The sequence below is a fragment of the Penicillium rubens genome (genome assembly GCF_028828025.1).
Source record: "Penicillium rubens strain IBT 27055 chromosome Unknown utg000003l_segment0_segment0, whole genome shotgun sequence".
NCBI lineage: Eukaryota > Fungi > Ascomycota > Eurotiomycetes > Eurotiales > Aspergillaceae > Penicillium > Penicillium rubens.
The window spans coordinates 6619377-6646930 of NW_026890601.1; the positions used below are offsets into that span (position 1 = coordinate 6619377).

The following is a 27554-nucleotide window of genomic DNA, read 5'->3' on the forward strand; positions in this document are numbered from 1 at the left end:
TGTGCATGGTCGTATGAAGGTAAATGCTGCGACTTCACTACTCATGGGTCTACCGGCGAATTAATTTACACGCGGTGGCAGTAATCCCCGCGTCAAGTCCCATACATGCTTTCATCTCATACATCTCAACCCAGTTCAATGCGCCTTGCCCTTGTCACTGCGAGTGGGCTGGATACGGGCCATCATCTCCTCCTTGGTGATCAGATGGTCGATCCGCTCGAGCAGACCCAGCAGATTCTTCATGTCGCTGCTCCACTCGTTCAGCACGTCATCCGCATCCCGGGGTTTGGCAAAGTTGACCAACCGCGCAGGTCGGTCGATCTTAGCGTAGATGGTCTTTGATGTGACCAGGTCACTAATGTACTTCTCCGTCTCTTCCTCGGTCAGATCCAAAAGTTGGGTCAGACGGCCCATCTGGATGCGAGTATAGTACTTGGCCACTACACGGACATTGTGCTCGATGACACGCTTCCGCAGGTCTTGCCACCTCTGGTTTGCTTGGTTCTCAGTAGACTGCTTCGCCTCGGCGTCGAACACGTCTGTGCTGCACAGGTGGGGGCCAAACTGCTCGGCGACCATAGGCCAGCGCATCAGCTCAGGAATGGTGAACAGCTTCAACAAGCGGGATTCCTCGGGGATTTGTGACAGCCGCGAGTCTTGCTTGATGCGGTGCAAGAGATCGGATTGCTCATTATCGTAGGGAGACAGGACAACATAGTACACAATGCGGGCGAGTGACTATAGTCGGGTTAGTGGTGGCCTGTATTCTGAGATGGGCAAGGTTTACTTACGGCACGCAGGTGCTCTGGGTTGTTCTCAACTGCTTCCGTGTCCAGGACTTCCCGGTAGTTCTTGCAAACCTCGAGATATTTGTTATCATGGTTGGCCAAGATAATCTGCTGTTCGAAGTAACGAAGCTTGAGATCTGTGACGTCGTCGTCCACCTCCATAGGTGGTTCATCAGGCGCACGGGTCTTCTCTCGCTCCTCTGCCTCCTTCTTGAGCGTCTCGATCTGCTCGGCCGACTTCTTCGGCTTGCGGCTGAAGTACCGCTTGTTGATCTTGCGGCTGAGAATCTGAGCCTGGGTCCAGTCTCCGCGCTCAATGCACAAAGAGACCTGCTCCAGGATGAATTCTGTCTTTTCCCGTCTCGTCATTGACCCGAATGTCTCCACCTGCAACTCACACAGGATATCTGCTGCCGAAGTGAGATCACCTTGAGTCTTCTTGATATTTGAAAGTATGCGGGTAACGCGGGCTCGCTCTACTTCAACAAAGATCTTTGCGATAATTAGCGCCACGTCTATGAAAATCGAATGGTTCTCAGCGTACCTTTCCCTCAGTCACTGTGCGCAGAGTTTCAATAACGGACATCTTAACCTCCAAGTTGGGTGTCTCATCCAGGAATGTCATCACCGTCTGCACCATCTTCGTTGTGGCCTGCTTGAGTTGGGCATGTTTCTTAGAGAGGAGCAGTACTTGGTCGTTCAGAAGGTTCCAGTCGCCGGAGTTCTTGCTGATGGTGACAATGGCAATCAGCAGCCGCGATGTAGTGGCGAGATCGGAAGCCTGAACAAGAGAATCTTGATTAGTTTGGTCCGATCGGTAACCGGGATGACACTCGCCGTCATACCTGTCTGGATTGCTTCTCCAACCCCAACAGCTTATCGACTGCTCCCTGGACATCAGTCTAGAACCATGTATGTCAGCATCAGCTTTTATATGGATAACGAGTGTGGATGTACCTTTGCGAGAGCCTCCGCCTCCGGGATGAGCTTGTCGGCATCCTTGGTGAAGTCCTTCTCGGGCTTCAGCAGGCCGCCGGACATGATGACGAATGAGGCTGAGAGACCGGTGAGTCAATTTAAAAGATTAATAGGCTGAGTTGGTAAAAAGAATGTATTTGAATACGTCTGTTGCGCTTGACAACGTGAGATTCGTGGAATGGAAGAGGATGATGAGATGATGCTTGTAGCTCCGGTGTTGCGCGCCCTTAGGAGCTGGAAGCTCTGTCCCACGTGACCCGTGGACCGAAACATCGCTTTGTCTTGGGCCTTCTACTTCTCTTGTCTGGCACTTTAGAAGATTTCCAGCAAGTTTTATTTAGTCTTTTCTGGGTAGTTGGACATTTAAACCAGAGCCAACAATCTACATAATTTCATCTGGTCCATGTTTTCTTTTCATAGAGTTAAACATGCCACATACCATAAAGACCATATAAGAGTATCTGAATCGGATTCTAACACCATTTGACCAACTCTTGGAAGCCTCCAGAGAGGTAAATAATAATCCCGACACTTCCTAGATATCAATATAGATATCGACTGGCTGGAGCGGTACATGATTGTGCGTGGCCTTTGGATCATCATACTGTGATGTTGAAAGTATCGCCAATGACCACGCACATCTTTTTACCTGCACACTCTCACTAAACTACTTTGGGTATATCTCCTACTGCCCTTCCCCGGCATCTAGGGTCACGTGTTAATAAGCACGCAATTGGCTTTAACCGTTTTAGGCGATAAAGATCTATAGAAAATTTTGGAAAAGAGTGGTGTGTCTGCTATATATTTGCTATATATGACTCAATGGTATAAGATCGACCTCAAGGACCTTTGCCTGACACTTGATTATCCTCAAATTCAAACCTCAGGGCTTCCTGTCAATTGCGCCAGGATCATCCCCCACTTCGATATCCTTATCGCCCGTTATCACCAATCGTGACAGGCCTTTTACTCACTCTTGATATTCGCCGCTTTCTCCGCGGAAGTCTAGAAAGTCACTTCATTGGCGCCTCCTTTTGTTAAATACAAGCTTCGATTCTTTTGAATCCTCGGAACTCCAGAGCGTTCCGCAATTTGGTCTTCTTTTCCTCTCTGAAGCTGGCATATCTTTTACTGATAAAGTCATTGGCGGGGCTTAACATTTCGTTCTACTATACTTCACTATGAAGGACGCCTCATGCGATCCCAAACCACCGGTGCCATTGATGGCTGCGTGGAATACAGAATCACAAGTCCACTTGATCGTCGGTTCAAATCCTCTTGCTGCCGCTCGATGTGCGAGGAGCCTGGAGGTCGGCGCAACGCCGATCATCATTGCGCCGGAGACCGATGACATGCACTTCACACTATCTGAACACATTGCCAATGGCTCTGCCCAGTGGATTCGTCATGAATTCGAAGACAAGGACTTGACAACCCTAGGTAGAGAAGAAGTCGATCACATTGTCGACTTGGTCTTTGTCACTTTGGGTAGCAACAACTCATTAAGTATGACCTGCTTGTCCAATTACCAAGCCACTCATACTCACATTTCCTATTAGGTCCACACATATCGAAGCTCTGCCGGCGTCTCAGAATCCCAGTGAATGTATCAGATGCTCCCGAACTATGCTCCTTCACCCTACTTTCCACCTACTCGGACGGCCCTCTACACATTGGAATCACTACTTCCGGCCGCGGATGCAAGCTTGCATCTCGGCTGCGGAGAGAGATTGCCTCTTTCCTACCTCAAAACCTTGGAACGGCCATCGACAGACTTGGTGCTGTGAGGAGGCGGCTGTGGGAAGAGGACAGTGCTGCTGGGCTAATAGAAGGCATATTTGACAGAGAGGACGACGATAGTACAGGCCAAAAACACACCTTCAACAACTTGGTCACAGAAGGCGATGCTGCCGCCGCGAAGACAAGAAGGGTGCGTTGGCTGTCTCAAATCTGTGAATACTGGCCTCTCCGGAAGCTCGTGTCTATCACCGATGCCGATATGGATGCCATCCTGAAGGCCTATACAGCTGGCAATGACACCACAAATGGCACCAACGGCCTCGACGCCCTCTCAAAGAAGGGGAAGATCGTGCTTGCAGGCTCTGGTCCCGGTCATCCAGACCTACTCACCCGCGCCACCTACCACGCAATCCATAATGCCGACATCATCCTCGCTGACAAGCTCGTCCCCGCTCCAGTCCTGGACTTGATCCCTCGCCGAACGGAAGTCCACATTGCGCGCAAGTTCCCTGGCAACGCAGACCAGGCGCAGGAGGAATTCCTCGTGATGGGTTTAGCAGCTTTAAAGCAGGGACGGCAAGTCCTGCGCTTGAAACAAGGAGACCCATATCTATATGGACGTGGAGCGGAAGAGTTCGAGTTCTTCAGGAAGGAGGGTTATTCTCCGGTCGTGTTGCCGGGCATCACCAGCGCTATGAGTGCTTCCCTCTTCGCCGATATCCCAGCAACCCACCGCGGCGTCTCCGACCAGGTCCTTGTGTGCACAGGAACTGGCAGAAAGGGAGCTGCTCCAAACCCTCCCACTTATGTACCTACCCAGACTGTGGTGTTCCTCATGGCTCTTCACCGACTTTCTGCTCTTGTGGAGTCGCTCACTACCTTCCCCGCGGAAGACACTGGTCCGCAATCACGCACACTCTGGCCTAAGGAGACACCTTGTGCGATTGTTGAGCGGGCATCATGCCCAGACCAGCGTGTCATTCGCTCGACCTTGGAACACGTTTGCTTGGCCTTTGAAGAAGCAGGTTCGCGACCACCGGGATTGCTGGTCGTGGGTGCCAGTTGCCATGTGCTGCACAATCCCCAAGGCCAGCGATGGGTGATTGAGGAGGGTTTCCATGGACTGGATGAACTCCGTAGTGAAGTGGATGTGGTCGCTGTGTCCATGGACGAGAAGCAGTGATTCACCTTTTCTTTTCTTTTTTTTGTGATATATATATTTTCCGAGCGATGGGCGTGGTGCGCAATGTACATAGACAGCATTCAGATACCCCTAGAAATGAGATATGCATGATCATTGAAGAATACATGTATTATTTGAAAAGATATTAGTACTTCGAAACACATGTAGGCCATTCAAAGTTCCAAGGTTGATATGTTGTTATACGATGTACGGAGGAAGGTGCGGCTATAAATTAGTGGAACCCCGGCCCCGGCCATGTTGATCACTCCACCTCATTCACATCTTCAATTCTGACAACCACTCTCCACTATGTCTGCCAGACCCCCAAAGCCAGTATATTTCTCCAACGGACAGGCTCTCCAGAGGTAATTTCTCCCCTTTTCTGCTATAACCAGTCAAACCGCTAATCAGCGCGCCCATAGCCCCCCGCTCACCGTGCGACTCACCCGCTTCATCGAAAGCATTTACTTCTTCCTCGGCTTGTACTTTACTACCCTCTTCTCGGTAAGCACATACTATCTCTTACAAGCTTTATTATACGCAACATTATCTTTCATTTTGTTCCTCCTTTCAGCCCGCTGCTCTTTCATATTCCGCAACGAGATCAATCTAACTTGTCTCAGCTCGACTCATACGCCGCCGCCGAAAACTCCTCTTTCAACATCAACAACCAGAAAAACAGATATACTACCCGCTCTCGCTGGGGAGGTAGCACAACCTCATTCGGTGGAGGAGGCGGAGGCGGAGGTGGAGGTGGCGGTGGTCCGGGATTTGGTCCGCGACGCGTTGGCCGTGTGGATGATGTCCGTGGGCCGGAGTGCAAGAGCTGTCAATAAGCAGACAGTGAAAGCGGTTGAATTGCTGCTAAAATGTAACCTCAAGGAGGAAAAATCGCCTAATGGACCAAGATGTCAGGTTTTAGGTCCTCCGGTTTGTTGTCTTTGGCAGGGAGCTTGTCATATGCGAGGCATCCTACAATGCACTTTTGATATTCAACTGAGCCTATTCTAGTACTTTGCTACAACAACCTTCGAAATATACATATACTACAGGTTGATACTTGCCCAGTGAACTTGATATTTCTCCAAAATTTACCGAGAGTGCTAGCCCGAGACACACACTAGTCTCTTAGCGCCACAACACCGCCTCTTCAAGGTGACATCGTGTCAATATGAATCACGGGTCGTCATGATGATCCTAGAAGCGCCACGTGACATCCCCTCTTCCCCTCTATGCCAAGTGTAGTAGGAAATAGGAAATTGAACACATTTCCCGGAAGTAATCCCTAAAACCACACCGGCGGCGTGCTTCCATACGCAAGGCGCACTACACCAACCGCCCAGCATGAGTGAAATCCCAGCAACAAACGCCGAATGGGCGGACAAGATAGCCAACATGAAGAAGCAACTGCCTCGACGCTCCCTGACCCAGCCACCAATCCCAACACAAATCCATCGTACAATAGACCACACCCTCCTAACGACTCCAGTCGACGCCTCACAGATCGACACGCTGTGCAAAGAAGCCCTTGAATACGACTTCGCCGGCGTATGCGTGCGACTGGAGCACGTCGCCCGGGCCGCAGGCCACCTCAAAGGCAGCAACACAGCGGTGGCATGCGTGGTCGGGTTCCCGGAAGGCACGCACGAGACAATCGAGAAAGTGCGCGAAGCCAAAGAGGCCGTTCAGCAGGGCGCCACGGAACTCGACATGGTGATCCGGTACAACCTACTGAAAGAGGGCCGGTACAAGGAGGTGTTCGACGATGTTCTTGCGGTGCGCCACGCAGCGCCGACGCCAATTGTCCTCAAGGCGATTCTAGAGGCGACTGAGCTTGAGGAACATCAGCTCATCGATGCGACGATCGTGTCGTGTATGGCTGGCGCCGACTACATCAAGACTAGTACGGGCTGGAATGGCGGTGCCAGTGCTCAGCATCTTAAGCTTATGAACTTTGCGGCGCAGATGTGTGGGTGCACTTGCTTGATCAAGGCTAGTGGTGGTATTCGCAATGCGGAGGAGCTGTTGCGTATGCTTAAGGCTGGAGCCAATCGCATTGGAACTAGTTCTGGGGTTAAGATTATGAAAGAGATCGATGAGGGCGAGGTTCTCGAACAGGGATGCGGCCATGCAGTTGCTTGAGATTTCTGAGATTCCCCGGAATATGTCTTGGGGTGTGTGGTTGGACGTTAGAGGTGGAGTTTCATAGTGGAGATGGAGACTCGGGAGATATCAGATTCTTTGTTTACTGTTCGGCAGTACTCTCTGCTATCAACACAATAAGCATCAATCGAATCCTTGCCCTTTTTCTGGGAGCCAATATCAATATCGCTGTGTAGTAGTTGTATAGGGATCGACCCCCCTGCGCATAGACCCAACGGGAGGGAACGGCGGGAGCAACGGGATAAGAACCTAGATGATATATGCTCAAGGATTGAGACCTTGCTAAATCCGAATTGCCATGGAGATATGCCCTTGGTGAACGAGAGTAGAGAAGCTTGTAGAGCTTCTGTAAAAATAATTGTCACCCTTGCGCTTCATGTCATGACGGCCCTGCATTACCCCTTCGGGGGTTGCCTGGCGAACACCCTGGCCCACCAGGAAATGAGACCATCCCCTCCAAGGTATATATTTACCTCATATTGTAGGAGCCGAGACCCCTGTTCGAGAATCAGATATCAGATGGTTATTGAAACAATATAGCTTGTAAGTGTTGAACATAGGCCTGAGCTGTGATCCAATGAAAAGAGCACAGTTAGGGCTAATGGCCCGCCCATTCAAAGACGTAGATGAGAATCGTATGAAGGTACGAGAAAACTATTCGGGAGGTTAAATTGCACTCATATGCATAGTCCTAAGAACGTGGCGGACATTTTTATTATTGACCTGGAAGCTCCAAAATGATATAGTATATACTATCAAAAACCCTGCGCCGACCCATTGACATGCGAACCAAAAAATCCAAAGCTTTTGTTTATTCATCACTGGGATCATCCGAGTCACTGGTAACATCACCATCAATGTCCATCTTTTGAATGACTGCATCACCATTGCGACCCTTCTTCTCTGCAGCGAGCCAAGCTTCCCGTTTCTTCGTCTCGTGTTCCTGCTTCCTTGCTTGCCGCAGGACCTTCTCCTGCTGTGCGGCCTCCTGCTTCTCATGCAACTCATTGATGTAATCCTGCAGATTGGCAAGGTCCGAGCGCAGCTGTACAACCTCATCGTCTGCATTATGGCGAGCAGTCTCGTTCACCGCAACCTTCTTCTTGAGCACAGCCACCTCATTTTCTAGCTCGGTGACCTGCGAATCGCGGGCAGCTGTGTCCTCTAGGGTTTCTCTGGCGGGCACAGCGTTTGAAGCAACGCGGGTAACTTCCGCACTACCAGGCTGGCGGAATGCCGCGAGCTCTGCAAGACCATCTTCGATCATGGAGGTGGGAAAAGAGGAGTGGGTAAGCGCCTGAGAGAATTCTGTTGGTTTGCGGGAGTCGGATGGCGCAATGATCTGCGTGTGGAACATGTATTCTGCGGGAACGGCGCCAGGGGCATGGTTCGGGGCGGAAAGGCCGCTATCATGGCGCGGCTTGACAATTGTATGGGCTTTTCTCTTCAAATCTGAGGAAGGGTGAGGGATGCCTCCCGGAGGGAGCATTACCAAGTTGGTGATCGGGTGCGTATAGTCGGCAACTGATGATGTGTACTTTCGCCGCGCGACATTCCAAGACAGCACCTTACCATTCGCGTGGCCGGAGAGCAACGTGGTACCATCATATGTAAGGGAGATTGCCTTCGCTGAGCCTGTTTCAGCCGAGGGAGGGAGCCACCGGTCCTCCATGGACACTTGTGCGGGTGTTGATTGTACTGAAGGATCGTGAAGAGGATGCTGCGCAGACTGACTCCGGTAGAAGTCTACTGATTGCACACTGCCATCTTCATATCCGACGTAGAAAGCCCGGTCGACGGGGTCTAGAGCCACAGATGTTGCGGATAAGGGAAGAAGGAAGGTTCTTAGAGCACGACCGGTATGATAGTCCCATGCGATCGCAGTATTGTCCTTTGCGGTTGATACGACAATGTTATGGCGGCCATTGCTATGCCCAACAGCAAGAGAGGTGATAGCTGCGCGGTGGTTGGAGAAAGTTCGGATAGGTGAATTCGTGGGTTGGCGAGTCGCGCTAAGAGCGGGTTTCGAGAACGAGAGAATGCCAGGCAAGGACCAGACATGTACACTGGCATCAGCGGAGCCTGACAGGATAAAATTGGACGTGGGGTCGACGACGAGTGAAGTCACCGGTTGCAAATGGGAGGCCGTTGTGGCTACTTGGCGTCCTGTGCATGTCTTGAAAAAGAAGCTGTTAGACCAATGGCATGGGGAGATGTATCTATTAGGCGCAACATACCTCCCAAACAATTAATCGACCACCCTCGGTGCCCAAAACCAAGACATCACCATACTTGCCCCCCGCGACAGCAATGCTGCGTATCCGCTCCGGAAATGGAACAACGCCCTCTTGGTTACCCTTCTCCCGGTTGTACACGTGAAGGACAGCCTTGTCTGCTTGGGCTGTGAAAATATGTGAGGGGCTGACAGCCAGACAATTCGTCAAAGTTGAGCTCTTCTTGAAAGTCGATCGCAGTATGGACGAGGGCTGCAATTCGTGGATGCAGACCCCAACATCTCTGAGGGAGGCTGTCGGAGATTTGGCGGATGACAGCGTCGACGCCACAAATGATTCGGAAAGCATCAGGAATTGAAGAATGAGGCTGTCATACGAAATATGGGAGGTTGGTTTCGAAAGTTGCCCATTCCGAGCTTTTTTTTTCTTAATCGATTGATAACGAGATGTTTGCACTGTTTGGACTATAATCAACCTCCAGCCCAGGTGCATCCACAGGGCTTGTGTGATCTATCTTAACCAATTTGGCTTTCTAACTAATGCAACCTTCTAAAGATTTCTCCGATCTTTCTTCAATATAGACAGAGCAATTGTTTGCAATACATCTATCAACTAATTGTGCCGTGTTTTATGTTAGACCCGCCAGGAGTTCGATCTATCATTCTTAGTCAGCCCCATCTGGGCCAACCGAGCTCAGCAGGTATGAGGGATCATCTTGCGTCAGTCTATCAATCGAAACAATTTCTGTTTTCCGACACAAATTGAGTGCACAGGATGATCAGGCCAAGCCCTCACCAGGCATTTATATCCAAACCTCCATAAATTATGCTGATATATACAATATCATTGGTATGAACCAGATGCATGCAAGGGATAGTCCAAAGTCGACAAGAAGGGGTGGATTGCTGTTGCGACGAAACACAAGATTCAATGAAGACCCGCTTTAATACACCCTCTGGCTGATCCTGTTGCCCTTCTCAAGGGTCTGATTCGCTATGGCTCCCTTCTCCCTCCTCTTGCATCCCAATGTCTCATTCCAAGTACCCAGTCGGCACCTAGCTATGACGAGTTGAGCCACCGAATGGGTCACTCCACGTTGACGGGCTCCTGCAGGACGAAAGATTGAGATCTGGAGCCAATTGTTGCCCGTCGTTGTCCCGGTTTCTCATCTTCTTTGGAATGCAAGGACGACGCGACCTCATTCCCACTATTATTACATTGGCCCGTGCCTAATAGAATCTGACTTCAAGTGAAGTGTTCGTGCCAGGCGACGGACCCTCTTTTTGCGCTCGAAGGGGGAATCCGTTGAACATTTTCCGTCTTTCATGGCAGGGTTGTTGTCCTGTCAAGGGATGTGCACTTGAGCCTGATGACCATCCCCACCTTAAATTAGCTGACTAGCGCCACAGTCGCTGTATAAGGACATATCGAGCCCCTGCAGGGACCGAGGTCGGTTTGTTTTGACTTCAAACTTCAACAATAAACAAGCTGGATTGCAATCTCATCTGGGTTACTCTTGTGCAACACGCTTTGCTTTTTTTCTTCGACATTTCTGGCCAGGATTCTTACTTTCAGCCGCGAATACCATTGTCCAATATGGACTCCGGTGCAACAGACATACCTAGCCATGCATGTTTTCCGGCCCAGATTCAAACACATATAAGAAACCAGGGCTCAAACTCGTCGTCGATGAGCCACGATGTGATGGCAATGGCCGAGCCTATTCCATCACCGCGCCGATGGTCTCCCACCTATGTACCCCGAAGGCGAAGTAGACAGATGCCGTCACTATCATTTGTACCGTCACCAGTGATGCCGCGCATAGAGTCGCATGACTTTTCGACCTCAGCATCACGGCGCACCACAGATCGGGGTCCAGCTTGCATGTCACCCTTCCGCTCGGTTCGAAGGATGAAAGAACCATTTCAATTAATGCTTCCGACATCCCCGGCGTCCCTGGAAGGCCCTCCCCCCAACTTTCCTGAAAAGACAAGGAGGCCGTCAAAAGCACCGGCGGACCACACACTACGAACATGGCGCTCAGACCAAAACCTGACTTGCGGCAGTTTGGAGGCATTCGGCCTTCTACCCAGCCCGCCTATATCAGAATCACGCCCCGCAAGCACGGGTCCTGAGTTATCTTACTTTGATTCACAGTCCTCCGATGAATCTGTTCGATCAAGTGACGGGAAGGATGAGAAGGATGAGCCTGGTACTCAGCCGGAAGTTTCTACCAAGGCAGCAACACTTGAAATTGGGGAAAAGATACAATACACAGCGTACCGCCCCCCAGACTGGAAGAATCAACCGCGAACAGATGTCATGAATGTTCATGAAGCCCACTCAGAGTTCGTACGTCAGTGTGAGTCTGGCAATGCACAACAGTCAAACCCCCAATCTCCGAAGAAGGCTGCACCTTCTCAAGCATCTCCGAAGCCAGAGAGTAGTGAGACAGTCCTTATTCCTGGGAGCTCACCTAGACCCCAACGTCCTCGGACTGCGACAGTCTCGAGTGAAGCTAGCTGGGTTCCTAGCAACTTCTCATACTGTGAAAGATGGCTGCAAGGGGTCCCGGTTGACAAGGTGGACGACCCAAAAAACATCTACAAAAGAGTTCACCAATCGGCGGAAGTTCCAGATTGTTGAGAACGATCCTCCAATGCCAAAACTGGACATCATCCCGGGGGCAAAGGCCCTCGAAGAACCTGTGGTAAGCCGGACACTTCCTTACTCTGAGATGTCATTGAAATAAAACTAACCCCAATATAGAGATTCGTCGTCGCTAGCAAAACAAAACCGAAACTTGTCGATATCGCTCGACAATCATCACCATCGCCTCCACTGCTTCCACCGCCATGCTTACAGCCAAACACCGTACCGACAACGCCGGATCAGCGTCAAGAGGAAGTATCCGCATTTAGCCCGGACACTCCGCTTGATATGTCTGATAGTGGTTACGGAACTCGCGATTCCGGCTATTCCTTTGACAGCTTTGAGGGTAGCAAAGTCGATGACGACGACGATGCCTATACTGATCCAGGATCATTGACCTCTTCGGACAGTGTCGGATCAACCGTCATCTGCGAGAAGCCTGAATCCACGCAGGGAGAGCGCGAGATAAGCCCACAACCTGAAATCAGATCGGGCAGCGTGAGTCCAAAGGCATCATCCCCACCAACAACTCACGCACCAGGGCGAAAGTCTCCCATGTCGGAACAGGAAGATGAAAAGCCACGAATATTGCACCATGACTGGACGCTGGACGATCATGAATGGACTCTAGATGAGCTCGACCACTCTGTCAAAGATTTTCCTCGCCATATGCTCCGCCTCGCATCCCCTGTCATGGTATTCCTTCGCAAGAACGACGAGAAGGCCCTCATTAAGCCCTTCCGCACTATATTCCCCGATGTCACGGAGAACCTCCTCGACGGTCTCTGTGCTGCCCTCCTCGCTCGAAACTACCTCCTTTCTCTATCAACCACCTGCCGAACTAAGCCGACCACCTCTCCGCGCAAAGACGCCTACACCATCGACGGTGTCCCCAAAAAAGCATACAATACACTGGGGATCCAGCTTCCACCCGGTTCTGCCAGCAAGCCCAAGGACCCCCTTTTCAGCTCTCGCAGCGCGGATCTCCAGACACAACTCGAGCGAATTGTGGATAACCTCCTGTTCGCCATCTGCGGCCGATCAGATCCTACTTTGAAATCTGCTGTTGAAGTTCTCGCCCAAGTGCTCGAAACCAATGCTTCGCATTGATCACTCCTTGCATCCAACATTTCCTTGCCTTCATTTATCCTATTACCTCGCTATACCTGACCGAAGTCTATCTTTCGTTTCAATCTCTTCTTTCCGCTGGAGTTCTTTCCTGCACTCTCTTCTCCAAAATTCTTTCTTACCGTCTATCCTTATCTCCTTTCATATCGGTCTGTCTCCCTACCATTACTCGCTCTAATCATTGAGTTCTCTTTCTTCTATCCGTTTGTCCATGATCTCTTTCCATCCAACTACTGTCTCCCTCGTCTCTTTCTGCTCTTTTTCTGCTTTCTGCTTTTGCTTTTTTCATACCCTTGCATCGCGTGGTCTCTGGAACTTTCTTTGGTAAATTTTGTGCGTTGGGGATCAAGCATCTATAGTTAGTGTTTCAATAGCATAGCAACCATAATAATAATGGCATAATCAACCAGTACTCCAAATCCCTGGCCATATATAGAAACCTCGGCTGTAAGTTTTATGCTTTCTAGCGCCTTTTCATCTTTCTATAGAACTGACAAGGGCAAAGAACATACAGAAAGGCCTTGTACATATGTAGTCCTTATATTGGATCTAACATCAAGCAACGAGTCCGAATAAGCAAGTTGCTTCCTTATAGTATTCTAAGCATTATTCCAATTGGAATCTTTGAACATCATATCATTGCCTCGTTCCCCATGGATACAATGGTCCACGGGTGGACATACTTTCCCGCCCGATGTTGCGGCGAAACCGATTAGTCATACTTTTCCGCGGGATCCATTGCCCAGACAAACTCCAGTTCGGCTTTCTGATTCACATAACATACACTCACACACCATGGCAGCTCCAACAAGAAGTCTACGACGCCTGTCGTCTTTCAGAACCACAATATCCCCATCCTTGACAGTAACTGCTCCCATCGGCTGCCGAAGCTATGCCACAACAGACTCCTCATCCGCCACGAACACACCAGGAACTACACGGCGGAGAGCAACCAAGTTCCAGGATAAGCTGAATGCAGGACCCTCATTCTCAGACTTTGTCTCAGGAGGTCAAGATGAACCCCTCGACCCATCCGAAGCCTACGCCCTTAAGACCGCGCTTGTCGGCCCCGCCGGCCGCAAGAAGGAAATGACTCGTTTGCCCGAATGGCTGAAGACTCCCATCCCAGACTCAAAGAACTACCAGCGCCTAAAGAAGGACCTGAGGGGATTGAACCTGCACACCGTCTGCGAGGAGGCCCGGTGCCCCAACATCTCCGACTGCTGGGGCGGCAGCGACAAGTCCTCTGCCACAGCGACAATCATGTTAATGGGCGATACCTGCACGCGCGGGTGCCGCTTCTGCAGCGTCAAGACATCCCGCGCCCCTCCTCCGCTCGACCCGCACGAACCCGAGAACACCGCCGAGGCCATTTCCCGCTGGAGCTTGGGGTACGTGGTGCTGACGAGTGTGGACCGCGACGATCTCGTGGACGGCGGTGCGCGCCATTTCGCCGAGACAGTTATCAAAATAAAGCAGAAGAAGCCGAGTATGCTCGTCGAGTGTTTGACGGGTGACTTCCGCGGTGACACGGAGATGGCGGCATTGGTTGCGCGGTCTGGACTGGACGTCTATGCGCACAATGTTGAGACTGTTGAGGAGCTTACGCCCTTTGTCCGTGATCGTCGCGCCACGTTCCAGCAGTCTATTCGTGTGCTCGATTCTGCGAAGAAAGCTGTTCCGGAACTTGTTACGAAGACTTCGCTCATGCTCGGTCTCGGCGAGACGGATGAGCAGCTCTGGGATGCTCTGCGCCAGCTCCGCGCTGTCAACGTCGACGTTGTGACCTTCGGTCAATACATGCGCCCTACGAAGCGCCACATGGCTGTTCATGAATACGTGACCCCTGATCGCTTCGAGCTGTGGCGCCAACGTGCCCTTGATATGGGCTTCTTGTACTGTGCTTCGGGCCCCTTGGTGCGGAGCAGTTACAAGGCTGGCGAGGCCTTCATTGAGAATGTTCTCAAGAAACGTCGTGCTGGCTCTGGCACCGCTGAACGCACTGTTGACCAGACCGCCGCTACTACTGACGAGGCTACCCGGTGAAATGTCTTGCATTTGAACAAAAATCCGATTCAACTACCTAAATAAATCTGTTTTCTTGTCTTCTGACTACATGCACATGTCATTTACCCTCCTGGCGCTATCTTTCTTCCATCTTTCTGGGCTGTCGGTTTTGGGGGTTTCATAAAGGGGATTTTCGCTGGTTTTGTCATTTCAACAACAGTCCAACATTTCAGCACAGGAATGTACATTGTATCACCATTGGAGAAGTCATTCGTGGCCTATTTCTGTCTGTTCCTAATTTCAAGCTGCACTAGAAATCAACTCAGTGCTGCTTTCCTTATATCAAATCTCAAAATGTCAAGATCATGGTCTGAGCTTGCTTCGTTCACCAATCCACTACATCCGCCCTCAATGCAAAAGGAACCCGCCGCAAGTATCAACAGGGACAAAAGTCACACGCTATACAATCATTCCATACTCCGTACTACGTCCTATCCGTCACAACCACCGACTCTGCTAAAGGTAAAGACCGACATAAACTCCACAACTCTTCAACACAAGGGAACTCCAAGTCAAGCCCCGCAACCAGCTGTTGGCGGCGTTTGAGGCTAGACTCTTCGAGGGGTATAATTATCCAAAAAAGTGAGATCGGAGAGCAAGATTCGCCAGCATACATGTGTATACTTTACTGAAATGGCGCGTTGCCCGTTTAACTACTCAAGGACTTATTGGACATCGGAGGTTAACTCCGCGATGTCCTCGTTGTCCATGCCGAGAAGGTAGAGGACATCGACAAGGCTCTCGCCGTTGATGCGGACGGGAGCTTCCAACTGGACCTTGGACTTAGCGCGCCAGGCGACGCCGAGGCCTGCAGCGTGGAGCATCAGGAGGTCGTTGGCGCCATCGCCGACAGCCATTGTTTGCGAGAGGGGAATGCCGTTCTCGGCGGCGATGGACTTGAGGAGAGTGCGCTTGTGCGCGGCGTCGACGATGGGGTAGGACGGCACCAATTTCCCGGTCAGGGTCTGGGTGGCCTCGTCGATTTCGAGCTGGATCAAAGGTCAGATCGGAGGAAATGTGAATAGTAAGAGAAAGCAGGAGAGGCTTACATGGTTGGCAATGGCAATGTCGATACCGAGCTGTCCGGCGAGCCATTCGGCGAGGGGCTGGAACCCGCCGCTCACTACTGCGATCTTGTAGCCCAGAGCCTTCAATGCGCGGCAGAGCTCACGGGCACCCTTCGCGATTTTGAGGACGGACTTGAGCTTCTCGAAGACATCTGCGGAGACGCCATTGAGAAGACCGACACGTTCCTTTAGTGATGCGGTGAAGTCTAGTTCGCCGTTCATAGCACGTTCAGTGATTTCCTGCATCAGTGTTAGTCACTGACTTAGAGAATTGAAGCCTTGACAAGAAGAACTTACGGAAACCTCTTTCTCGACACCGATGAACTTGGCAATTTCATCGATGCACTCGTTGTCAATCAATGTGCTGTCCATGTCGAAAACAGCCAAGCGCTTGTGACGACGGAAGACGCTCTCCTTTTGCAGGACAACCTCGACATTCCACTCGCGCTCAAAGCGCCAAATGCTCTCATGCTTGCGTAGATCCGGGAACGAGAGATATTCCGGGTTTGGCGGGGGAGAGAATGTGACCTCCACGACGCGGGGGTGTTCGTCGCGGTCAAGACAGCGGTGCGAGGTGTTCATGCGCTGGTAGGGCGTGGGAAGGGTTTCCAAGATCTGAAGGAAGTTGGTCAAGCACAGCTGAGAGACGTATGGCCCGTATAGGTGATCCAGTGGCTCGGGCTCTGGGGCAGGCGGCTCCCGTGGGAATTTATCCATGTCTTCTGTCGGGGCAGAGCCTTCGGGCACCTTAGGAGCTGGGATCTTGTCGCCTGGGACATTCTGAGGCCCTGAGTCGGGATGGTAGTGGGGGTGAACGGGGTTGTTGGATTTGTAGTAGATGGTCGCGACGACTTGCGATGTGCCGGTTGGAAGGGGATTTGCTTGGTGGTTGAAAATGCTGTGAATGATGCCGCTGTCGGTGACCCTCTCCGGATCAGGCTTGATTGGATTCGAGTTAAGTACCAGTTGATCTTCTGTCTGGTTAGCCAGAACCTCACCGATGGTTTGACTGATTGGATTGATTGGAGCCATCGGCTTGTACTGCTGGTGGTCCTGCAGGAATGAACTGCTGCGCATTTGGCCGAGGGATGGCCTCGTGGTGCGGGTAGACTCTGCCATCATGCACTACTAGTGAACGGATCCGGTAAACAGTTGTTTGCGAGTTGACACTATTTAGAGAGATCCCACATTTCCGAAGATCAAAAACGACGCCGATCGGCACGTGGGACTCGGTCCCACCAACGATACACGTGACTTTGACTTCCCCCTTCATGTGTGTGACCGCCTGGCAGAATTGACGGTGAGTGAGTGAGTGAGGTCACAGGAGATGGACCACCTCCAGGTTTAGATGAGCTTAGTTCGAAGATTAGTACCTCATCCAGATCCACCATGACTTCAGAGTCAGATCATTCTATTCATGGGTATAGTACATTATCCAATATATGTACGGTGTACATAGTATGATAATCAGGATGGTACGTATGCCCCGGTTTATTGGTGATTAAGAAACCTGCTAACATTATATGATTTAGGAGATATGGATCCAAATTTTGGAAGATTACTCCTATAATCGGAGATATTTATCATCGACTGGGTTGGTCAGCGTCAATTACCAAGGGGGGGTAACCTTCCAGGGTTGGAATCAATAAGCTACCCTAAATGACCTTCTACGCCATTCTCTCGCAAGAACATGGCCCGGGGGGCAGAATCGGCTTTGATATTCTGCCGGTCCGAGTCTACAACGCCTCCAGTGGTCTTACCGCCTTCTTGAAATGACATTCGTCTTCGCATTAGGAAGGCGGTGAGGTAAAACCGTTCAAGCACGCAATCGCCCTCGATGGCGTGCTTGGGTGGTTTTCATTCCCCACTCTGGCAACTGACCAATTGCGTCGTTGAGTCTTTGAAATGAAGAATATCGGATGAAGAGTATGCTAGGGACGGATCTCCGGATGATGTGATTGCCTCTACTGTCCTTATATTCTTGCCCCCATTGTCATCTGTGACTTTGTTCTTCATACTCCCACTCTGTCTCTTCAAGCGAATCCTTTATTCAATCATCTCTTTCTCTTCGTCAACGTTATCTCTGTGCAATACTACTTTACATCATGCCGGCCAAGATGCCCAACTACTCTTCCGAGATGGAGGGCGTTGACAATCACGATAACATGACTGAGTCGGGCTATGTCAGTGCTGGTTCTGGCTCTAGCGAGGACTATGTTCCCGAGATTGTTTTCACCAAGCCCCATCTTCAGTTCCTCAACCGCCAGTTGCAATTCCTTGAACCTCAAGGTTCGTATTAATACCCATAACGACCCCTCCTTCCGAAGCCCCTTTTATCTGACTCCTCCTTATAGAGATCTTGAGATGGTGCATTACTTCGCTTCCTCATCTCTTCCAGACCACTGCCTTTGGTCTCACAGGTCTTGTTACATTAGACATGCTGTCGAAGCTGGAGGTGCCTCGTCCCCAGATGGTCGACCTCGTCTTCCTCGACACTCTCTATCACTTCGAGGAGACAATGTCCCTAGTAGACCGTGTACGCCGCAGGTACCCCAACAACAATGTGCACATCTACAAGCCCGCTGGCGTTGAAACCACTGCCGAATTCGAAGCCAAGTACGGCGCTAAGCTCTGGGAAGTCGACGACCAACTCTACGACTGGGTGGCCAAGGTTGAGCCCGCTCAGCGTGCCTACCGTGAGATGAATGTTCATGCCGTTCTCACTGGTCGCCGCCGCAGCCAAGGAGGCAAACGTGGTGACCTTGACATCATTGAAGTCGACGAGGCCGGCCTCATCAAGATCAACCCAATGGCCAACTGGTCCTTTGACCAGGTCAAGCAGTACGTCAAGGAGAACGATGTGCCCTACAACGAGCTCCTCGACCGTGGTTATAAGAGCATTGGTGACTGGCACTCCACCCAGCCCGTTGCTGAGGGAGAGGACGAGCGCTCTGGTCGTTGGAAGGGACAGCAGAAGACCGAGTGTGGTATTCACAACCCTCGGTCCAAGTATGCCCAGTACTTGATGGAGATGGAGCGCAAGCGTCAAGAGGAGGCCCTCTCACAGGCCTTGCAAACGCAGTTGACGCCTGTTGTCTGATATTTCCTTTTGACTCCTTCCCTGCATACCTCTCGGCGTTCCTTTGTGATACCTATCTGTTTTCTTGTCTGTTTTTTTCCAGCGGCTTTCCTTCTACCAAGAGACGGTACAAAAAGTACTCTTCGCATTTACAACATACGTCCTCCCTGCACAGGGGGTTGAGTTTAGTTCTCAGGCCCACCATGGGAATTGTTTGAGACATGATAATGATATTCATACGATGAATGAAATAAAACACGACCATTTTATATTCTAATCTTCGCACTCCATTTTCATATATGTAAATATGTTGTAATAGCCCCAAAATCTGTTGTGATAGAAGTGGCGGTCACGTGTGGGACCAACCCTAATATCCCATACTCCTTCTTTCCTCTTGAGGGAATCTCTCATTAGAAAGCCAGTAAAATGCCTCGGAGTTTGCTTATCCCAATGTGGTTGAATCGTCGAATGGAGGGGTACATGCCAAGCGCTAGTCCTACGCCAATCATTGGGCGCCCAAAGATGGGGCTGGGAATATCTGATTGAGTATAAGCCACTTATTCTCACCTCTCACCCCTGTCCCTATTTCTACCAGCGATTGCTCAGATTCTGTTACGATTGTTCGGTTAACATGAAGTGGCTTCCGAGATTCAGACCCCGAAAGGCAAGTAGCGGTGATCCCAAGGGGAACAGCGCGGTCGCTCCTTCTCCGCCTGTAGGGCCAGAGATGATCGCGCCTTCTACAAATTCAATACCTGCCTCCAGTCTCTCAGAACAAGCTACAAGCCCTTCCGTGGTGGATTCTAGTCCTTTCCCGACCGCTGTGTGTGCCGCACAGTTACAAGCTGGGCAAGCTGCAGCATCTATCTCGCCCTCTGCAGGTTCACCGCCCGCTCCGTCCACAAGTGCAGTCCAGGACATCGACATATGGACTACTGCCTACGAAGTAGTTGAGAATCGAGAGCCAGAGTTGATGACAGATTACGCGAGCCATCTGGCCTCTATACAAGGTAACCCCACCACCAAAAATCATATTTCAAGCTCGGAGTTTGTCGAAGATGTCGTGACGCAGCTGCTGGAAGAACGAGAGAAGAAGCAATGGCGGCTTCCTCTCCTGGGTAATAATGTCATTGTCCGAAAGCAAGCCGAGAGACTAGCGAAAGTTCTCTTATGGGCTGATCCTGTTGTCAAACGTGCCGTGAGCACTCAACCATATGCGGCGCTTGCCTGGTCCAGTGTTTCCATCCTTCTTCCTGTGAGTTCGATGTCTTTTGCTTTGAATTGCATACTTATACATGTATATTTAGCTACTGACAGGTGCTGCCACACCGGATGTAGCTATGCTGAAGGGTTTCAACTCGATCAGCGATGTTCAAGTCTATTGGGCAATTTTTGAAGAGACTTATCTGTCTTCTTCCCACCGACAACACTACGAAAACCTCATCGAGCCTTTGGCCAAGCTCTATTCTTACATCATTGAATATCAAGCCCGCGCTATATGCCATCTTTCAAAGACCCAGCTTTCACGGGGATGGCAGAACGTGGCGGGTGAGGATGACTGGGCTGAGAAGGCGAGTGAGATTGAAGCTTTATCAGAGGCTCGCAGCAGCCTGATCTCGCACGACAACGAGACGGAGATTCGAGAGCGCTGGGGTCGTCAACTACGTGAAATTCAAGAGTCAAGTGCTATTCTCAAGGAGATCCGCCAAGTCCTCGATGAAACCCAAAGACAAACTCAGGGGAACTACGAAGACAAGGCGGAAAAAGATCTCCTACACGATCTAGCTTCTGATTATGAAGGCTACAAAGATTTCAACCGTCTCAGAGTTCAAGGCACGTGCGAATGGTTCTTCAACGATGAAAAGTTCTGCAAATGGCGCGATAGCAACACGTCTGGGCTTTTGTGGCTCTCTGCTGGACCTGGATGTGGAAAATCGATTTTGTCGCGAGCGCTTATTGACGAACGACGACTATCCTTGAACGTTACAACCTCGACCGTTTGTCACTTCTTCTTTAAAGATGGCTACGAAGACCGCATGTATAGCGTCAATGCTCTATGTGCAGTACTCCACCAGCTTTTTAGTCACGACCCTAGCGGTGCCTTGATCAAGCTAGCTCTGCCTGCTCACAAGAATTACGGCAAATCTCTTGTAAGGAACTTCTCTGAACTATGGAATATCCTTCTCGATTGCGCCAAGAGCCCTCACGCTGGAGAAATTGTCTGCATTTTCGATGCTCTGGATGAATGCGAGCAACAAAGCAGGTTGCAATTGATCAGCAAACTCAAAGATTTCTATTGCCAGCCACAGGGCTCTTCGGCGTTATCTTCGAAACTGAGCTTCCTTATAACCAGTCGACCGTACGCTGAGATAGAAAGAAACTTTAGTGGGTTCTCCACGACAGAGTATCTGCATTTTGACGGCGATAAGAAGTCTGTCGCCATCACGCGGGAGATCGACCTGGTAATTGACGATCATGTGAGCCAGATCATAGGCAACTTCACCGCTAATGATCAGCTGGAAATCTCTAAACGCCTCAAAACCATGGAAAACCGCACCTACTTATGGCTTTATGTCATCTTCGAAACGATCAAAGAGGACCCGAGCCGCCACGGGAAGCGGTCCAGCGTCGAAAAATTGTTGAACAATATCCCATCGAAGTTATCCGAAGCGTATGAAAAAATCCTGGGCAGAAGCAGATGCCAAGAAGAAACTCAACATCTTCTTGAGATCATCCTTGCTGCGGCACGGCCTCTTACTCTTGACGAGGCTAACGTTGCCTTGACATTGGCTTTGGCAGAAGAAGATTTCACGTCACACTCAGCCTTGGAGAATGATCTATGGCCTAAAAACAATTTCGAAAGCATTGTCAAAGGATTAAGTGGCCTCTTCATCAGTGTACACGATTCAAAGCTGTTTTTCATTCATCAAACGGCAAGAGAGTTCCTCATTGACCCTTCAGGCCGGGGTACATGGGAAGGACGCTTGAGCATGTCCAAATCATCCAGAACCATATCAAGAACTTGTTTCAAGTTCTTGATGCTCCCTGATCTTCGCGCCTCCGTTAAAGACGCTGACTTTTGGGATGACGATGATTATGACCTAAATGACCCGAACCACGTTACTTTGGAGCAACTGCCTCCGTTTTTCTGCTACGCCGCCGATCATTGGCCGTCTCATTTTCTATCACAGGGGGCCACAGACATTGACCAGTCCCTAAAGGATGCGCGTACACTTTGTAACCGCCATCAGGCATGGGTGTGGGTAACAGCCTCTGGATGGACTCCTGGAGGTAGGCTCACGCTCTTTCATCACATGACCGATTTGTCTTTGGCAAGTTACTTTGGATTGAAGCAGGTGGTCGAGAATATCTTGACAGAGGAACACATTGATGTCAACACAGAAGACGAGTCTTCAACACTCGCACTGCGATCTTCAAGATCGGCGCTTTCAGCGGCATGCCTCGGAGGCAAGTCAGATGTTGTCACGCTACTATTGGACAAAGGTGCCAATGTCAACTCCTATCACAAACTGCACGCCACGGCTCTCTATACAGCTCTGGTCTACGGTCACCAAGACATTGTTCCAATCCTCCTCGAAAAGGGCGCCGACGTCAACATCACAGGCGAACATCACGGTACAGCGCTTTACATGGCCTCGCATCTCGGCAACCCAGATATTGTCCTCAGCATCCTGGAGAGAGGCGCAGACATCAACTATAATCACAAATGGCACGGAACAGCGCTGTACAGGGCATGTCGCTCAGGCCACCCGAAAGTCGTCAAAATCCTACTCGAGAACGGGGCCAACGTCAACATCGGAGATAGAGGATATGGCTCGGCGCTCCTCGCAGCATCTACTCACAACTGTCCAGATATTGTCATTGATCTGCTAAAGAAAGATGCTGACACCGACTATAATAACCAAAAATACGGCACTGCACTACGGATGGCATCTGGACATGGCTGGCAAAATGTTGTCGAAGTACTCCTAGCGCATGGAGCCGATCCGAACATCAGAGGCACAGAATATGGTAGCTCACCAATCCAGGTGGCATCATTCTTTGGTCATCAAGGTGCTGTCGAAGAATTACTCAAGCACGGAGCTGATGTCAATTTCCCAGATCAGCAGGGAAACACAGCGCTTCTCGCGGCTGCGCGACAAGGTCATCGAGAAATTGTTTCAATGCTCCTCAGATGTGGGGCCGACGTCACCGTGAAAGGGGAACGTTATGGCACGGCGCTCAATGCGGCAACTGAAGCAGGTCACACAGAGATTATAGAAATGCTAGCTAAGAGAGGTGCCAAGGTTTGATCTAGCACGCGAATCAGCAAGCTCAACAATCCAAACTAATGCTCATGATGATTGTTCTGTAACGACGGCAAGAGACAATTCTATTCCTCAAGCGCTGCGTTTATCCTTTCTAAAGCCACGCTCAAATAGTCATGGCCCTGTGTAAACACAATTCGGAACCACCCATCCTTCTCAGACCCGAAAAGGAAGCCGCTGGCCAAAAAGACCTTCTTTTGCAAAAGGCGCTGCATGATTCGTTCCCCAACATTCTCGCACTCATCCTCCGGGTGAAGCTCGCGGTATTTCTTTCCCAGGTTCATCCAGACGAAGAATGCAGCGTTGCACCCCGTTGCATATTCAATCCCGTGCTCTTTCAGGTAGTTCGCCGTGTACGCATAAGACTCTGACAGCAGCTTCTGATTCTGCTGAATATACCGGGTGGTGAAGTCGAAGTCTTCAAGTATGAGAGCAGTCAGGTGATCCGTGATTCCAGAAGCATAAGAATAAAGCGATGGGCCCGTCAACGCCATATGAATATCCCGGTTGGCCTGGGAAATAATGACACCAAGTCTGATACCGTTTGCGCCAAAGTCCTTACTCATACCCCAAAGGACATGAACCAAACGCGGGTCGATAATTCCAGTCAAATCGATAGAGAGTGCCGATTCGAACTTGACAGGTGGTGGATGTTCGCCAACGGTATTCTCAAAGACCGAAAGCGCATAGATTTCATCACTGATGAAATGGACCTGGTATTTCTGACAGAGCCGCATCAACTTAACGAGCACTTCTCTGGAATAGCAGCGCCCAAGCGGATTATGAGGATGAGCAAGCATCAAAGCCTTGACTTTCTTCCCGGTGGTGCGGTGGAATTCCAGCAATGCTTCTTCGTACTTATCAACGCCCTCGACACTGAGAGGATCGAGTTCTCCAAAACTAACCGGAACCACAGAACTGCCCGTACGCAACGACATATCCGGAATGAACATGCCGTAGTACGGTCTTCCTAGAAGAATCCCCTCCCCGGGATCAGCGAATGACCACGCAACATGCTCAATCGCAGACGAGACACCGTTGGTCGCCATGATATGGCTCGGCTCGAGAGGTATCACTGGCTTCAGGTTGTGGTTCAAGAAGGCGGCCATAGCGGCCTTTAATCTGGAAGAGCCGCCTCCGCCGTCGTTGTATGTGAGATACTTTGCCGGTAGCTCGAGCTTCTTGTTGATGAATTCTAAGAGCTCGTCGTGCATCAGGGCATTTTCTGCTACGCCTACATTGACGTAGCCGGTGGGGTTTGTCGATGCGTGCCATGTGTCCTTCATCACATCCCACATGGGATTCTCGGATCCGGCATCGACGACATCTTGTGCCCGTCGGGAGAGGACCGATTGAGTCATTTTGCAGGTTTTGAAAAGTTTTCACGGTGAGTGCGGAGAATAGTTTCGGTGCAGTCGGTAGCGAGGGAAGTCCTTTAAACATCCGCAGGCTCGGCTATTATCGGCCGTAGATGGCAAGTGTTGAGTATCTCCAAGTGGAGAGAAGATGAGTACCCGAAGGGCGTGGGCGGTGACTGGTACAAGATATCAGCGCATCCCAACCTTCCAAGTGGATGTTGATGTTGATGTTCCCAACGAAATATTCCTTTTTATCAAATCCCTCATTCGGTTTACTATTTCAGCATTTTCTTATCCAACCCACTTCCAACGGCCTTTTTTTCTTTCCTGGCGTCAAATGCCGAAGATATCAACCCCACATCAAAAGCCGAACATGAACTATAGAGATCTATAAATTTTTATTTGAGGAATGCGACAGTTGACAAAAGATAATAAAATTGCGAACGAGATTTCAACCTGAAAATAAAAACGCAGAATAACCAAATTCAAAAGTCCATTCCATCCATAAGCATAGATTGTCACCGTTCTCTACATATCCCTTCCATCCTCCATCCATCAAACGCCGAAACCCAAAAAGAACTACTCACTCAGTCCTAGCCTCAGATCCAATATCACAAGAAGCCTCAAAAACAACCTGCACGCAGCAGTTGAGCACGATATCCTGAGGCGTCAAGCTAACCCCACTGGGATGACGATAAGTAGGCTTCTGCGGCAGAGCCGAAGGATTCAAAGACTCATCAATTTCCCTAATATCCACAGGAATAACATCCCCAAAACCAACAGCCTCCGCATACTGACTCGCCTTGGTAACAGCATCTCGCACAGCCTTCTTCCGCGACTCTGCACCAATATCATCCTTGGTAGCATCGGTGAGGTACCAGACAACATTATTCAATCTGGCATTGGGATATTTATCGGCCTTCTGGATGAATCTGTGGAGTCCGTTGAAGTCACAGAAGATGACGTAGATCGTGATGACGGCGTCGTAGATGCGCGGACTGTCGGAGACGTTTTTCGAGTCGTGTGCATTGCGGTTCTTGGTTGTGAGGTATATGTTACTGAAGGATATGTCTGATACCGCGATGGGGGAGATTGTGCCGTCTTCTTCTATTGCAGGGGGGATCTCTAGGCCCCTAAGGAGATCGTTGGTGGTCGAGTTGACTTCGCACATGACTGTCGCTTCGGACTCGCCTGTTGATTCTACTGTGAGATAGACCATGGCTTGTTCTGGGAAGCGAGTTGCCGTGTGGTGGCCTCGTAGGGTGATGTTGAGGGAAGACATGGTTGATGATTGTTCCATCAGGAATGAAGAGGATGGGGATGGAGAAGGGGATGAGGGTAGAACGAGGGATTTTGGTGTTTAAATAGCCCTCAGGACATCAGATGGTGGAGCAAACATTGGGGACTTCGTGAAGGGTCTGAAATGAGACTGAACTGGGGCATATGGATGGTAAATGTTTGTTTGAATCTATTCTCGAATATAAATCTTGTTATTTCCAGTCTTATTTAACTGATCATCTGTAAAGACCACTCAACCAAACATCGGCTCCTGCTTAGCACCCTCCACAGCAGCAAGGTAGGTCGGACGGTCCTTAACATAGAACTCGACATCAATCTTTCCTTTAAGATTAGCCTCGCCGCCGTCGAGGGTTCCGGCCTTGATAACGGTGTTGTCGGGCATGACCTCCAGCTCTGTGTAGAGACCTGAACCGCAGGTGGGGCAGAAAAAGTGCTTGTTGATCTTTCCACTGTTGCCAACTACATCGTAGTTCTTGGTGGCACCTGTGTGGAAGAGGGGAGTTAAAAACTGTATGCATGTAAGGAATTGATCGTGGGAGTAGATTTACCCTTTGTCAATTTGACGCTGGTGCGGGGAACGACTATGTTGGAGGTAAATGCACCACCAGTCCACTATTTGGTATTAGAGACCATTTTCGGTGGTTCATATAGGTAGAAGTCTTGGGATTCACCTTCTGGCAGTCGGTGCAGTGGCACAGGGCGGACAGATAAGTGTCAGCTAGTATTTTGTTAGCCTTGGAAGGATGTTGGATAGATTCAAAGTCGATAGGTACCTTCGACGGTGTAAGTAATACCGCCGCACATGCAGCTTCCCGTGAGAGCCATTTTGAAATATATATAGTATTTAGTATGCGTGAAGAGATACCTTGGTGGAATCAAAGTACAAAAAGCGGGGGTCAAGTCTTTCGCTATTTATATATCTTTGGAGAGGCGGGTCCTCGTCAGCCCCGGGGGATCGGTGTTTGATCGAACACCGAAGTGGGGGGTTTAAGTCGAATCAGATAGATGGGGAGTTTACGGGTTTAATAGCATGGAAAGAATAGGAATCAACAAATGGGCAGGGGAAAAACAAAAGATTGGCATCATTCCTAGAAACAAGAACCTGCTTTATATACATCCAAGAATTAAAGCAGTCCCAGACCCAACGCCAGGTCTCTACCAAGACGCGACATTAAACAATCAAGAGATAAGAAATAAAAATGAAGGTAAAAGTTGACTCAAGACAACGCTGGTGTATATCACTTCAAGATCCACGTGGGAAAAGTCAGAAAGAAGAAAGGAAAATGACAGAAATGAAGGAATGACAATAACCGGGGTATAGAGAGGATACATAACGGCGAAGCTTGATCAAGCTAGAAATGGAGACATTCAAATGCCCGGGTAAAAGGAGGTATGGGGGTATTGACAAGAAAATGAGATTGTATGTGTCCACAGGGACAAGTCTCTTGATCAAAATGCCAGCACTTTACAGTTTGGGGACAATTCCCCGA

The 27554-nt window shown here is 50.1% G+C and overlaps 13 protein-coding genes across 13 annotated transcripts; 7 read left to right on the forward strand and 6 right to left on the reverse strand.

The window, feature by feature from the left end:
- Positions 1–135: 135 nt before the first annotated feature.
- Positions 136–1829, reverse strand: N7525_008757 (proteasome regulatory particle lid subunit RPN5; the record flags this gene model as incomplete). The annotated part of the gene is made up of 5 exons (XM_002562821.1): positions 136–738; positions 792–1280; positions 1333–1569; positions 1634–1690; positions 1746–1829. 5 exons carry the CDS (start codon positions 1827–1829, stop codon positions 136–138), a joined length of 1470 nt encoding a protein of 489 aa, XP_002562867.1.
- Positions 1830–2947: 1118 nt separating this feature from the next.
- Positions 2948–4689, forward strand: N7525_008758 (putative siroheme synthase; the record flags this gene model as incomplete). Its single annotated transcript, XM_002562822.1, has 2 exons — positions 2948–3272; positions 3326–4689. 2 exons carry the CDS (start codon positions 2948–2950, stop codon positions 4687–4689), a joined length of 1689 nt encoding a protein of 562 aa, XP_002562868.1.
- Positions 4690–4998: 309 nt separating this feature from the next.
- N7525_008759 (uncharacterized protein) lies at positions 4999–5525 on the forward strand (the record flags this gene model as incomplete). Its single annotated transcript, XM_061214482.1, has 3 exons — positions 4999–5054; positions 5112–5193; positions 5313–5525. The coding sequence occupies 3 exons, from the start codon at positions 4999–5001 to the stop codon at positions 5523–5525; spliced, it is 351 nt and encodes a 116-aa protein (XP_061068913.1).
- Positions 5526–6033: 508 nt separating this feature from the next.
- On the forward strand, positions 6034–6831 carry N7525_008760 (2-deoxyribose-5-phosphate aldolase; the record flags this gene model as incomplete). The annotated part of the gene is made up of 1 exon (XM_061214483.1): positions 6034–6831. The coding sequence occupies one exon, from the start codon at positions 6034–6036 to the stop codon at positions 6829–6831; it is 798 nt and encodes a 265-aa protein (XP_061068914.1).
- Positions 6832–7663: 832 nt separating this feature from the next.
- Positions 7664–9434, reverse strand: N7525_008761 (putative ribosomal assembly complex component Ipi3; the record flags this gene model as incomplete). The annotated part of the gene is made up of 2 exons (XM_002562824.1): positions 7664–9028; positions 9090–9434. 2 exons carry the CDS (start codon positions 9432–9434, stop codon positions 7664–7666), a joined length of 1710 nt encoding a protein of 569 aa, XP_002562870.1.
- A 1464-nt stretch (positions 9435–10898) lies between these two features.
- On the forward strand, positions 10899–12848 carry N7525_008762 (uncharacterized protein; the record flags this gene model as incomplete). Its single annotated transcript, XM_061214484.1, has 3 exons — positions 10899–11532; positions 11567–11796; positions 11856–12848. 3 exons carry the CDS (start codon positions 10899–10901, stop codon positions 12846–12848), a joined length of 1857 nt encoding a protein of 618 aa, XP_061068915.1.
- An 813-nt stretch (positions 12849–13661) lies between these two features.
- Positions 13662–14912, forward strand: N7525_008763 (lipoate synthase; the record flags this gene model as incomplete). Its single annotated transcript, XM_002562826.1, has 1 exon — positions 13662–14912. One exon carries the CDS (start codon positions 13662–13664, stop codon positions 14910–14912), a length of 1251 nt encoding a protein of 416 aa, XP_002562872.1.
- Positions 14913–15576: 664 nt separating this feature from the next.
- N7525_008764 (phosphoserine phosphatase SerB) lies at positions 15577–17122 on the reverse strand (the record flags this gene model as incomplete). Its single annotated transcript, XM_002562827.2, has 3 exons — positions 15577–15922; positions 15983–16240; positions 16298–17122. 3 exons carry the CDS (start codon positions 17120–17122, stop codon positions 15599–15601), a joined length of 1407 nt encoding a protein of 468 aa, XP_002562873.2. The 3' UTR covers positions 15577–15598.
- A 983-nt stretch (positions 17123–18105) lies between these two features.
- Positions 18106–19100, forward strand: met16 (phosphoadenylyl-sulfate reductase (thioredoxin); the record flags this gene model as incomplete). The annotated part of the gene is made up of 2 exons (XM_002562828.2): positions 18106–18289; positions 18355–19100. The coding sequence occupies 2 exons, from the start codon at positions 18106–18108 to the stop codon at positions 19098–19100; spliced, it is 930 nt and encodes a 309-aa protein (XP_002562874.2).
- A 610-nt stretch (positions 19101–19710) lies between these two features.
- On the forward strand, positions 19711–23392 carry N7525_008766 (uncharacterized protein; the record flags this gene model as incomplete). The annotated part of the gene is made up of 2 exons (XM_002562829.1): positions 19711–20334; positions 20387–23392. The coding sequence occupies 2 exons, from the start codon at positions 19711–19713 to the stop codon at positions 23390–23392; spliced, it is 3630 nt and encodes a 1209-aa protein (XP_002562875.1).
- An 80-nt stretch (positions 23393–23472) lies between these two features.
- Positions 23473–24768, reverse strand: N7525_008767 (putative aminotransferase; the record flags this gene model as incomplete). The annotated part of the gene is made up of 1 exon (XM_002562830.2): positions 23473–24768. One exon carries the CDS (start codon positions 24766–24768, stop codon positions 23473–23475), a length of 1296 nt encoding a protein of 431 aa, XP_002562876.2.
- Positions 24769–25348: 580 nt separating this feature from the next.
- Positions 25349–26047, reverse strand: N7525_008768 (SIMPL domain-containing protein; the record flags this gene model as incomplete). The annotated part of the gene is made up of 1 exon (XM_061214485.1): positions 25349–26047. One exon carries the CDS (start codon positions 26045–26047, stop codon positions 25349–25351), a length of 699 nt encoding a protein of 232 aa, XP_061068916.1.
- A 249-nt stretch (positions 26048–26296) lies between these two features.
- Positions 26297–26889, reverse strand: N7525_008769 (GFA family protein; the record flags this gene model as incomplete). Its single annotated transcript, XM_061214486.1, has 4 exons — positions 26297–26547; positions 26613–26676; positions 26736–26782; positions 26838–26889. 4 exons carry the CDS (start codon positions 26887–26889, stop codon positions 26297–26299), a joined length of 414 nt encoding a protein of 137 aa, XP_061068917.1.
- Between the last annotated feature and the right edge of the window lie 665 nt (positions 26890–27554).